This window comes from Nannobrachium achirus (assembly GCF_963921795.1).
Source record: "Nannobrachium achirus genome assembly, chromosome: 24".
Lineage (NCBI taxonomy): Eukaryota > Metazoa > Chordata > Actinopteri > Myctophiformes > Myctophidae > Nannobrachium > Nannobrachium achirus.
The window spans coordinates 47433176-47447222 of NC_137831.1; the positions used below are offsets into that span (position 1 = coordinate 47433176).

Consider the following 14047-nt stretch of genomic DNA (forward strand, 5'->3'; position numbering starts at 1 on the left):
TTCATCTCTTCTCTCTCTCTCTCTCTCTCTCTCTCTCTCTCTCTCTCTCTCTCTCTCTCTCTCTAAACCCTTAGGCTTTCACCAGGCCATCGCTGTTAATAACAATTTGTTCGCAATCAATCTGCCAAGTTGAATAAAGATTAAAACAACATCAGATTTGTTTCTCATTTCCTGTCTTCTCCCCCTCTCTTCCGCGGCCGCGGTTTTCCCGGTGAACCTGAGCGCAATGGTGGGGGCCGATGGGCAAGGAGGGTCGCGAGCTTATAAGAAACAACTAAAATAAGACCTTAAAACCTGGCGAAAACAGTTGCGTGCATTAGCGCAAGATGACGATAAAGGAAATCATTAAATGGAAAACATTAAATTAACATCTGAAAAGCCTACTAGGCCTTAAAACCTTGCGAAAACAGCTGCATGCATTAGCGCAAGATTAGATGAGGATAAAGGAAATCATTAAATGGAAAACATTAAATTAACTTCTGAAAAGGCTTCTAAGCCTACACTAGCCTACTAGTAAAACTAGTGGAACTGCGATCTTGCCACACGTGAATAATTGTGGTTGTAAACAGTGCACAGACAATATAAATCCTTAGTCTAATAATGGGAAGAAAAGGTTTTCATCATGGCCCCAAATAACTTTTAAATATCTTGCAATTGGCGAGGAGTCTCTTACAAAGACTCATTCTCAATACATAAAGCTATAGGCCTATAAACCTCTCCATCACCCCCACACTCCCGCGCCCCCACCGTTGCGCTCAGGTTCACCGGGAAAACCGCAGTCACCTCTCTTCCTCCTTGTCTTACTCTTCCTTTATTTACATTACATTACATCATTTACATTATTTACATTATAATAATACACTTTTTGTGTAGCACCTTTCATACAACACATGCGGCTCAAAGTGCGTTACATTAACACTTGGGAGGCCAAACTCGTTCAGGAACGAGTTAAAGCCACTAGGTGTCACCACGCCAAACTCGTCCCTGAACGAGACAACGAAGGGTTAACTGTACGTGCTGCCTGCCCTCTGAATGACCCGAGTCCTTACGTCACCCCGTAGCAGAGAGAGAGAGAGAGAGAGAGAGAGAGATGGGAGAAAATGGCGGAGGCTGGTTACATTGATTTCCATTCTACTCTGAAACATAAAAAGGGCTTTATCTCTGAATGAGGTGAAAATAACGCCAGGGAAGCAGAGATCGGATTGTTTTCACGGCGACACTATAACGCGATGGTCGGCTCCCGTTTGGATTTTAGTTTCGCAAGCTTTTGTAAACAAAGGGATTATCTTCCTCAATCGTCAGTGGACACCCACGTGCACGTGCACACGTGCTCCCGAGGCTCTTCAAAATAAAGCGTGAGTGAACGGCGGCAGCAGCAACAGCTAGAAATGTTATAAACCTGAGCAGCCCATGTGTTAAAGAGATAAGCAAAACCTGAAACAAGCAAACAAGAACAAACAAAGTGTGTTTTTTGTATAACTTTGTCTTTATTAAAGATTGCACCTCCATATAACAAACACAATAACAGCAAGACACCAGTCGTGTTGCCATACCTTAACAACAGGCATGATACATTTATTTTAAGAAGTACATTTTATTTTCCCCCCGTTTCTATGGTTTCTTGGGTTGGATATGGCAGCCTGGAACGGTTGTTCAGCTAAAGTGTAGCTAAACTTAACGTGCCACAATTAACAATAATGCATTGCACCTGTGCAGCTGACCTACGGAACCTGGGAATATACCATCTAGTCAAGATGGGGAGAATAAAAGTGTGGAGAATACAATTATCATACGTGTTACGTAAAGTGACCATTTTGTTACATTTTGCATTTGTAGTTATTTTACTGTAATTTAACAACATAATAACCAGCACAGATAGACAAAGAGACATTCATGGATTTATATTTAAAAGTAACTTTTATTTCCCCCCCTGGACACAGGGTACTATGGCAGCTGCATACCCCTGCCATACCCAATTGACGCCCCTGATGACATGTAGCAAATACACCAGACAACAACCCAATCAATAGGATGGAGGGAATTTGCATGGAAAAAAAATAATTCGATATTTCATCACACCCCAAATGAAGAACTAACAAAGTGTTTTGCATTCAGAAATAAAGTCCACATATTGTTATCCTGCCTTTTCCTGCCTTCCATACACATTTCTTTAAAGGCTATTTTTGAGGCGTTGCACCTTTAATAGAGACTACAAAGGACTGTGACAGGAAGATGGAGGATTATATGTGTTGTACTGTAGGTCATTATCCAGATATTGCCCAGGATATTGGTAGTCGATCCGTGTCACTGGTGCGTACACTAACTCCACACTCACACACACGTATGTTTTGTGTGTGTGTGTGTGTGTGTGTGTGTGTGTGTGTGTGTGTGTGTGTGTGTGTGTGTGTGTGTGTGTGTGTGTGTAAGAAATGTGACCTGATCACCCCAGTCGTTTGCACGATTAGCTATGGACGGACAGACAGACAGACCCTCTAGACAGCTTGAGCGTTGGAATCATTTTTTATTTGTTTTTAAATCCCCACAATTTTTTGCAACCCATTTTTTCACCCAGTAGTGTCAATTATCTAATGTAATCCTGGGCGCTACACTCCCTCTGCCAACCTGGGGAGAGCAACGGACTGACCTCATGCTTCCTTCTATGCATGAGGAGTCCAAGTTGCTTCTTTTCACCTGCCAGGGGGGAGTTTCCCCAGTTGGACACAGCACGAGGAAGGAACACATTATTCCAACAAGTTCCCCTCCATCAGGCGCCCGGGCTGGCCAGGGGGAGGCAGTATATAGACCAGGATTGCTGCATTTTTTTAGAGGGTCCCTAGGGGACTCCACACAGAAAGGCCCTTTTTCCAACCCTAGGGTGTGGGCACTGAAGACGCGGGGGAGAGAACACAGCCCCAGCGCCCACAGCGTCCCCAGCGAACCAGGACCTTCTAGCCGTGAGGCAAAAACGCTACCGACTGCGGCATGACGCCCCCCGTCGGAATCGGTTCTGACTGACCACTGTTCAATCAGATCGTGACATCATCCAATGACGTAACAATGGGAGAGCCTGTCAATAATAAATGGAACAGTAGCGTCCGTGAAGAAGGTCAAACGTCATAGTGTCAAGATGAGTTATTCTAAGTATCCCAATGGAATGTCCACATCAAGTGATCAGGCCCCTAAGAGGAAGAGGGGACCCAGTTCTCTGGCAAAGGCCTATCTGCTTCTGTACAACATCCTTATGACAGTTGGGTGGTTTATGATAGCTGTGGTCCTGGTCAGGGGCTACCTAGCCGAAAGCAGCTACCGCGGCGGATACTACAACTCCATAGAGAAGCCGCTGAAGGTCTTTCAGACGGCGGCCATCGTGGAGATATTGCACTCCGCCGCGGGAATCGTGCCGTCCTCCGTGGTGCTGACCGGCACGCAGGTCGCGTCGCGGGTCTTCGTCACCTGGGCCGTGACGCACAGCGTCAGGGAGGTGCAGGGCGAGGCCAGCGTGATGATGTTTCTGACGGCGTGGACCGCCACGGAGATCATCCGCTACTCTTTCTATACGTTCAGCCTAATCAGCCGTGTGCCCGGCCTCCTCAAATGGGCCAGGTACTCCCTCTTCATCGTGCTGTATCCTTTGGGGGTGACGGGGGAGCTGCTGACCATGTACAAAGCACTGCCGTACGTGCAGCAGACGGAGCTGTACTCGGTCACTCTGCCCACCAAGTACTTGGACGTCTCCTTCAACTACCACACGTTCCTCATCCTCACCATGGTCTCCTACGTCCCTCTGTTCCCCCAGCTTTACCTCCACATGCTGCAACAGAGGAAGAAGGTCCTGGGCCACGCGAAAGACTACAAGAAGGTGGATTGAGTTGAACCAGAAGGCCACATTAGTCTTCAACAGGCGCGTGCACACATAGACATCAAAGGGGGCCTGAGCCCCTGCCCTTTTACCCGTCAGTAAAAAGTGCCCTCTCCAGACCATGAATGCAGTTCTTACCGATGGTGAAATAAATGGAAATGTCCTCTTTCCATGCCATACCTGAAGGCAGCGTTCAAGACAATTGCCTTGTCAAAACTCTGCTAAACTTGAATGCAGCATGTTATCTTGAAAGAAATGCATGTCGTACCCCACATCAACAGTATTCACTTGATTATGCTCAGTTCAGTGTGGTATCAAGTACCGAAATAGCCGCGTTGTGAGCTTGGAGGTCGGCTATTTTTTTAACAAGACAGTCTATGATGTGTGTCATCAATGTCATGAGTGTGATGTCAGTCATCTCTATATTTTGGGACGGCTCAGCCGACAGCTCCAAAATGACTGACCAGCTGATGGAAGATGATACGCACAGTCGCACACCCTCTCATAAACAGCCTATTTGGACAGCAATATATGACGTCACGTCAACTTGCTATCCTATCCTTAGCTACAGATTGCACTGGAGAAAGCACAGTGACCCACTTACCACTGGTCTCTCATTCTCGACCTTCCAGGGTGTACTGTAGATCAGTGTTTCTCAACCACTGTGCCTGGGGACCTTTGGTGTGCCCTTGAGAAGGGTCAAGTGTGCCCCTTGAAACTGATTGAAAGCCAGTATTGTATTTCTCATTTTAAAAATGATTTAAACTAGTGAAAACAGCCGATCTACAAGCACACAACGCCTCGCGGTGCGAGGCGTTGTGTGCCTGTAGATCTGCTGTTTTCACTACTGTTGTGCGACAGCCTTGTATGATGAAGCATGGCTTTACTTTGTGAAGAAACGTACAAATTTGAAACTTGGAGATACAAGGTTTCTTCCCGACTGTGACGATATTTACACCCCCGTATTATGTTGGTGTGCCCATGGATTCTTGGGACATGAGAAGTGTGCCCATGCAGAAAAAGTGTAGATGACGGAAGAAGGGCTGGCGGAGGGTGAACATATCTGAGTGGTCCTGTGGGTATTCAGTGGGATTCAGACTCTTGCCTGGGCATTACTCATGGTACTGCACAGCATGGACTGGTACTGTATGTTTGCATGGGTTTGAACAAACTGCAGCTTTCCATAACGTTTGATCAGTGAGCAGAGGCTGGACACAGCACTGGTCAATGTATGGATTCTGGTCGGAATGTATGAATTGAATGCACTGATTACAATTAATAGCTTCTCGTTGAAAATAAAAAAACTATCTCTCCTTCCCATAGCCCCTTTATGTTCTAATAAGTGCTGTACATAAAAGGTCTACTATTGCAAATGTTTACTAGAAAAATCAAACCTCGGTTCGAAGTGAAGCGGTGAATCTGAGTATAAAATTGTTCAGAATTCTGAATGAATTAATGACTTTATCTGGAGGGCCGGATTGTCATGTGAAGCTTGACCAATCCTCAAACTATGGTCTCATTGGACATTTTTAATCATCCAATCATCAGACCGGGACGGACACTACACACATATTCTGGACGTACGGGACAGATAAAACCTGTTCATTCTGGACTGAAATGTCCATATATGGACATGGAGGACACACATGGGACACACATTTACGGACAGATAAAACCTGTTCATTCTGGACTGACATGACCATATGGACATGGGGACACACAAAGCCACTCCTTGGAAGCGGCTTTCACCGCTTCAAAAAAACTAGAAAATGTAGAACAGTTTTGTCTATGAGGTGGTTACAGTGCTTCTGGCATCATGTCCCCTTTTGGCCAACAGAACATCATGATGCATTTAGTCCACATACTGTATGACCCCTGACAAAAAAACTAAAAAAAAATCCAAGTATTGTAGTGTTATGTTTGTATGTTCAGAAGTTATGTGGATTTGTGTGACAGGCCGGGCGCTGCCAACTTTCTGGTCAATCAGTCTGAAAACAATAGCAGTTCTTTCTTGGGTCAATAGGCAACGGTTACGATAATCAGTAATTGGATATCCTGCTGATATTACCTCCTTGGCAGAAAATAAAAATGCAGTGGATTCTTGTATGAACCTATGCTTTTTTTGTTTTGCTTTTAGCCCGTAGCACTTGCTTTGCCATATAGCACATGTCCTAGCCTTGACGATCTTTTAGGCTTATGCAATGGTTAAAATCAAATATAATTGTGGGCTCGCTGAAAAGTTCTCAAAATGACGAAATCTATCAGTCAATTCTCCTCAAATTGACGTAATCTATCAGTCAAGTTCTCCTCAAAATGACGTAAGACACTGCCTTAGTAACGACAGTACAAAGGCTACAAAGTGCTGTACAAAGGCAGGGCCCTTAGCCAATGAGGTGCAGCCAAAGGGTAGATCTTTGTGCCCATACATGGTGTTTCACACGAGCCCACACTGTTTCATAGGAACAGTATTTCTTGTTTTGTTTTGTATGTTATTTAGACAGATGCCAGATTCATGTGTTGACCTGGCAGACATCCTATCCTTGTATAATCCACAGTTTTTTATGGGTCCCTTAATTTTTTGTTTCCTACATTTAGCTTTTAATTGCGACCGTCAGGGAGCAGTTTACTATGAAAACCTCCACCGGCCGTCCGTCCGTCCGTCCGTCCGTCCGTCCGTCCGTCCGTCACACCTTTGTTGATGTTTAAATCGAAGAGTCTTGGTCAAATACTTCTGTTGGTTTCTGCACTGATCATTTATACAATTCAGCTGTGTTTGCTCGTGTCATCATGATGAGGTCATAAATCAGCCATGCCCAAATATAGATTTTACGGGTTTACATGCTTACTCAGTTATTCGTTATGTGAAAGTCCTATGACGTCTATGATATCTGACATCATCATACATACATTCCCTTTTATGCCCATAAATGGAGATCCCCTCTGTAGAACCAGCCACTGACATCACTGTAATGTCAGGGGAACCAAATCCCTTTTATGCCCATATATGGAGATCCCTGTGATGCCAGGGGAACCAAATCCCTTTTATGCCCATATATGGAGATATGGAGATCCCCGTGTTGCCAGGGTAACCAAATCCATTTTATGCCCATATATGGAGATCCCTGTGATGCCAGGGGAACCAAATCCCTTTTACGCCCATATATGGAGATCCCTTATGTCATCAATATTAAGCCCATATCTGTGAATATCTTTGGGTACCAGATGTCTCCATATATGGTTAAATGGTCCGATATACATCACTGGCCAGAAGACCAAGAAATGGTGCAACCACGCCCTTTGCTTTTCTCCCTATAGGCATCTTACTGGTAGGTAGTTTAATGAGGAATGCAGTATGGTGGTAGGTAGGTAGTTATGGCCTTTGATGTAAGATTTTCACTTTCTAGGATAACTATATTTGCTATTCCCAGATGATGCCCTTTTAGGGTACCCCTCATGCCCATATATGGAGATCCCCAGGCTTTACTAATTAACATAAGTTTTATGCCCATATATGGAGATCATTGTCCCAATGTCATCAGATATATGGGCATAAATGGACACAGGCAAACTAGATGGGCTGTATGGATATCCAGATGTGTGATGTAAGTGTTTTATTCCAAATGTGGCACCCCACAGACATATTTCCAGAAACAAAATCCCTTTCATGCCCATATATGGAGATTTCTGATGTCATCAATCCCAGGCCCTGTAAAAAACATGGTTGCTATGGTATGAGCAACTTATGTCTCCATATATGGAGATTCAACTTCAATGAGTAACCATGGCAAACTGTCAACTGCCCGTATGTCTTGATAATTGGTAAAACAAACTTTTGGCCTATTTGTGGAGATAAGCGACCAACGGTCGCTTATCTCCCGATTAGGGAGTCTTACTGGTAATATTAGCTATTATTTCAAAAACATATTTAAAAATAAAAGCATTCTCGAAAAGCTAATTTCATGAATAAAAATGAATGCAATGCATTTTCTAAGCAATTTCATTAATAAATAAAAGAAAAAAATCTAATAAAGTGGAAAACAAATGTTTAAGAAGTCTGCCAGCTCACAGCGCGTAGCTTCACATAACGTTGTGAACTTGTAGATCTGCTGTTTTCACTAGTAAAGGGTCTTGAGCTAAGAAGTTTGGGAACCACTGGTTTACTGTACTGTATGTACAGTATTTATCTTTTGATATTATAGGCCTATATATTGTTTAAACACCATTTCCACCGGGCACGATAACTATGAAGATAACTATAACTATATCGTTCACCATTGTATTTTTTCAGTCTGAACAATGCCATCCACTTGACTTGATTTTTTTTAAAACATACTTTTATAGTTATAGTGCTTGGTTTACCTATGATCCTAGATTACTATCTATGAATTTTATATATTATTACCGAGTGTTTGCTTGGCTTACTTTAAAACGCTCAAGAGTGTCTTCTCAATGCCTAAATTGTAAATTCCTTTTTTTGTTCAATTTAAACAGTTGGTAAGTGAAAATACACATCTAGTTACTGCCTTTGAGAATCGATTGGACTGTCCACGGTCATAACAATGACTAATGGCAGATTGTGTTTGTGGGTGGATGTTGTAAGAACCAAAACCTCTTGAACCTTATAGGCTTTCATGTTATCGATCCTCTGTAATACCCTTTTTATGACCAAAGAGGGTCCACTTCTACAGTATACTCTTAACTACCACAACGGCATGGACTGTGCAGAATGAATGCACATACCAAAAGCAAAAAAAGAAGTGCTATAAGCCTATGCACGTTTTCATTTCTTTACATCATTTGTGGCATTATTATTTAACAGGCCTTTTAACATTTGCCTCTTGAGACAACGTTAATACGTTTAATTTGATTGATTGAAGACTTTATTAGAAGTTTGCATAAGAAAAGGTACAGTTTCATGACGGTACAGTACACTGGTACAAGGTCAACTAAAAGGAGATCCTATTAAGCGTTTCTGCTTATTTGCACAGGAAACCATTTAAGTATCTCATATAACATGAATGATAGACGGATAGAACACAGTACTATGCAGTAGATATAGTCAGAAAAAAAAGGAAAATAAAATAACAGTGCAAAAAATATATACAGTACTGTAATGAGCTTGAGTTACTGAGTACTCTTCCACCTTTTAAAGTACTCCTCACGCCGCCCGGAACCCTTCCCAGGTCCTAAGCCCAAGAAGTTACCGGATCTTTTTAAAATGAAACACTGTCACTACACTACACCTTTAAGTTCACAAACAATTTCTCATTCGTGTAAACCCATTAAGTGTGTTAAGTTCACAAACAGTTTCCCATTTGTGTAAACCCATTAAGTGTATTAAGTTCACAAACAGTTTCCCATTTGTGTAAACCTATGTAGGTGTACTAAGTTCACAAATAGTTTCCCATTTGTGTAAACCTATGTAAGTTCACAAACAGGTTTAATAACCTTCCTTGTTTGTGTAAACCTACTATTACACATATACATATACATATTTACATATTTACATTACATATACTTATTTAACACTAATATAAATACCCTTCTCTGAATGAAAGCTGAGCTATCAATGAGACCCTCTTTAACTGGTGAATATTATTACTTTCTGCAGCAACTATTTATTTTAGAGACCAGGCTATGCACCTTACTTTAGAAATGTAGACCTTAGGTCTGAATGGAGAATGCAAACCACAAAGACCATGTAAAGTATGAGTCTGACACCTAGCTCTCACCAGGGGCTCGGGAGCGACGCCGCTTGACTTATTAGTACAAACCGTCCAGTGTGAACATCAGTTCATCCGGTTTAAGGGGGTTGGAGATTTATACTTATATTCTGCCAAGCTCGCCCACCAACTCAGCACGCGCTGAGTTGGCTTCTGAGAAGGTGAAAAGACTTTTACCTAAGAAAACACTCTTGTTGATTCTTACCAAAAGCCTCACTCAGTCCCACAGCCAGGAGATGATTCGAGTGCCTGAAGGTGTTCAAAACCTTCCTCCCATAAGTGCAGCCTTCCCCGTAGGGAAGGAGAGAAAGTCAGACCTTAAAAAGTTGTAAACTCTTAAAAAATGAGTTCAGACAGACACCAGATAAAAGTGAATAATAAAAAGCTTTACTGGTAAAAACAGTTACAAAATATAAAACCACCAATACAGTAATTGGCAATGAAATAATGAAGAAGTACAATATAAGTACTTGACTAAAAACAGAGAATCTAACAGAGTCAAAGTCTCTCTAAGTACAGGAACAAGTGGTGCAGAAATTAAGTACAAAAAGGTCCATCCCCGACCCCTAACGGGCCGGGGATAGCTGCAACAACTCAACTCTACAAAAAGACTGACAAGAAACAAGACAGACTAAACAGGAGACACGAAGCAGTCTCCTTTATACAGTAGTCCGTTGCAGTCACAGTGACGTGATTTACACACAGAACATATTTTAGCACACACACGTTTGCACGCTCTCACGCACTTCTGCATGCACTAACACGCACATCCTTTCATAATCGAGACGGTGAAGGTCAGGCTAGACTCCCCCATCCATGCCAGGTTGGGGAGTCGTCCGTTCTCACATCAGAAGCTTCTGGGAAACACCTCTCTCCCAGGATGTCATATCTCATGTTGACGTGATAAGAGATAACAGCACGGCCCGAACGTTAGGGAGGGACGGGCACCTGTCTCACTCACGCTCAGTCCAAGGTTGGTTTCCCAGACAGAGAGAAGATAACAGCTCGTTAGCGTGGCCAGCTGCATTTGATGAGTCATCTCCAGTCCAAGGCCATCTTGGAGCTGGATGCCTCTCTCTCTCCACTCAGCAGACACAGTGCACAGGGTTCCAAAAGACAGGGTGCCATACACCTGGGGTCACAGGCGGGACCCCTAACACCCCCTCTGGCACCCTGGATCCTCTCATCCGCAGCCACCACGGAGTCAGGTGGGTAGAGTGAAGTGTCTCGGGCGATCTTCCGAATCCCCAGTTGGGGCTCAGCCAACTTCCCTCAGATCCAAAGACAGCCCCCAGACAGCCGAAACGGTTCTGGCCAGCCGCCTGTGTCTCGACGGTAGCCCACACCATGCCGTGCTGGGAACGCACCTGTTCCTCCGTGACTTTAAAGATGGACACACAGGCGGGGTTGATGGAGTGCCAGTTGTCTCCGACCAGGCGTGTGAGGATCACAGATCTCTTGATGGAAGCGGCTTTCATCACCCAGTAGTCATCCCAGGGGGGCATCATGAACGGCTCCCTCCGGGGCAGGTGTCCTCTCCGGATACCCACGATCTCCTCCCAATTCTGGGGGAACTTAAGATCATCATCTCTGAGTTTATGGCCATTGGTGCCATAAAACTGCAGTCTTGGCATATTAGAGTCCTCATCGTCAGACAGAGACCCTAATGCAGGCATGATTGCACTCCCAGACCCCATCAGAGGGTCCAGGAAGCTCAACAGGCTCATCCATAGGTGCCGGAGTGACAGAGCCACTCCGGTTCTCCTCCGGCGGGTCCTCAGTGAGCAAGCCAGGCTCCACAGGGTCCGTACCGAAGAGGACGTCATCTTCCATGTCCCACCGGCGAATGATCTGGTCGTGTTTCTCCTTCTATGCAGTACATATAGTGCATATGGTTTCAAAGGACAGGGGGCCATATTCTTGGGGTCACAGGCAGGACCCCTAACACCCCCTCTGGCATTTGCATTCGGCCAGGGCAATGCCCAACCATGAGCAAGAACATCTGACCACAGCTTCAGCGGTCATAACAGGATAGGCTGCCAGGACGATGCACAGTCCATACAGGACGTAGCACCCCGGGCAAACCAATGCTCGACATTCCCTGGGTCCCCCCTTGGGCCCAAAGGCACTCTGGCACTCTTTCCAACTCCACTGTCCCCAGGGGGCGGGGACTGTCCTGGCGCTACACAGATCAACACTTCATGTCTGGCACACTCCAAGGCAAAGGGCATCTCCTTACGAGAACAACAGTTACCTGTCCCATGCCTTGGCGCAACCTCTCCATGCCTAACTAGGGGTGTACAACCCGAAGCTTCGGCCATTTCTCAGTGCTCACCTGGTCTTGCGAACTTGGTCAATATCCTACTATTACCGAGTTCTCCAACCTAAGCTGAGCCAATGTGGGCTCGCCCCGCCGACCGCTCCCGAGGGAGCGTTGTCTGCGGCGGTGGGATTGGCGGAGTCCATGCCCAAATAACTTAGGTTGGTCGCAAAGGTTGTTATAATATTATTAGATGTTCTCAACTGCTATTTTACCTAGTTCCTGATGGAGATGTTTTTACCGATTTACTGGCCGTCGGCTGTACGGACCGACCTCCACTTCACTCTGTTCAAAATCTCCGACGCTGTGGGGAGTTTTGTGGATAAAAGCACTTAAGCCTTGATAATATTAACTATCCTTTACTTCTGTAGTAAATAACCATACTCCAAGGGTCTCTCGGCTATTCTTTATGTGGCAGTGGACACGAATTTAATTAATCAATTACTAATCAATAATCAATAATCAATCAATATCCACCCAGGGACGCCATGTAGTGAGCTTGAGTTACTGAGTACTCTTCCACCTTTTAAAGTACTCCTCACGCCGCCCGGAACCCTTCCCAGGTCCTAAGCCCAAGAAGTTACCGGATCTTTTTAAAATGAAACACTGTCACTACACTACACCTTTAAGTTCACAAACAATTTCTCATTCGTGTAAACCCATTAAGTGTGTTAAGTTCACAAACAGTTTCCCATTTGTGTAAACCCATTAAGTGTATTAAGTTCACAAACAGTTTCCCATTTGTGTAAACCTATGTAGGTGTACTAAGTTCACAAATAGTTTCCCATTTGTGTAAACCTATGTAAGTTCACAAACAGGTTTAATAACCTTCCTTGTTTGTGTAAACCTACTATTACACATATACATATTTACATATTTACATTACATATACTTATTTAACACTAATATAAATACCCTTCTCTGAATGAAAGCTGAGCTATCAATGAGACCCTCTTTAACTGGTGAATATTATTACTTTCTGCAGCAACTATTTATTTTAGAGACCAGGCTATGCACCTTACTTTAGAAATGTAGACCTTAGGTCTGAATGGAGAATGCAAACCACAAAGACCATGTAAAGTATGAGTCTGACACCTAGCTCTCACCAGGGGCTCGGGAGCGACGCCGCTTGACTTATTAGTACAAACCGTCCAGTGTGAACATCAGTTCATCCGGTTTAAGGGGGTTGGAGATTTATACTTATATTCTGCCAAGCTCGCCCACCAACTCAGCACGCGCTGAGTTGGCTTCTGAGAAGGTGAAAAGACTTTTACCTAAGAAAACACTCTTGTTGATTCTTACCAAAAGCCTCACTCAGTCCCACAGCCAGGAGATGATTCGAGTGCCTGAAGGTGTTCAAAACCTTCCTCCCATAAGTGCAGCCTTCCCCGTAGGGAAGGAGAGAAAGTCAGACCTTAAAAAGTTGTAAACTCTTAAAAAATGAGTTCAGACAGACACCAGATAAAAGTGAATAATAAAAAGCTTTACTGGTAAAAACAGTTACAAAATATAAAACCACCAATACAGTAATTGGCAATGAAATAATGAAGAAGTACAATATAAGTACTTGACTAAAAACAGAGAATCTAACAGAGTCAAAGTCTCTCTAAGTACAGGAACAAGTGGTGCAGAAATTAAGTACAAAAAGGTCCATCCCCGACCCCTAACGGGCCGGGGATAGCTGCAACAACTCAACTCTACAAAAAGACTGACAAGAAACAAGACAGACTAAACAGGAGACACGAAGCAGTCTCCTTTATACAGTAGTCCGTTGCAGTCACAGTGACGTGATTTACACACAGAACATATTTTAGCACACACACGTTTGCACGCTCTCACGCACTTCTGCATGCACTAACACGCACATCCTTTCATAATCGAGACGGTGAAGGTCAGGCTAGACTCCCCCATCCATGCCAGGTTGGGGAGTCGTCCGTTCTCACATCAGAAGCTTCTGGGAAACACCTCTCTCCCAGGATGTCATATCTCATGTTGACGTGATAAGAGATAACAGCACGGCCCGAACGTTAGGGAGGGACGGGCACCTGTCTCACTCACGCTCAGTCCAAGGTTGGTTTCCCAGACAGAGAGAAGATAACAGCTCGTTAGCGTGGCCAGCTGCATTTGATGAGTCATCTCCAGTCC

At 44.1% G+C, this 14047-nt stretch overlaps 1 protein-coding gene across 1 annotated transcript; it reads left to right on the top strand.

Moving 5' to 3' along the window:
- Positions 1–3127: 3127 nt before the first annotated feature.
- LOC308280340 (very-long-chain (3R)-3-hydroxyacyl-CoA dehydratase 2-like) lies at positions 3128–3868 on the top strand (the record flags this gene model as incomplete). The annotated part of the gene is made up of 1 exon (XM_080720603.1): positions 3128–3868. The coding sequence occupies one exon, from the start codon at positions 3128–3130 to the stop codon at positions 3866–3868; it is 741 nt and encodes a 246-aa protein (XP_080576729.1).
- Between the last annotated feature and the right edge of the window lie 10179 nt (positions 3869–14047).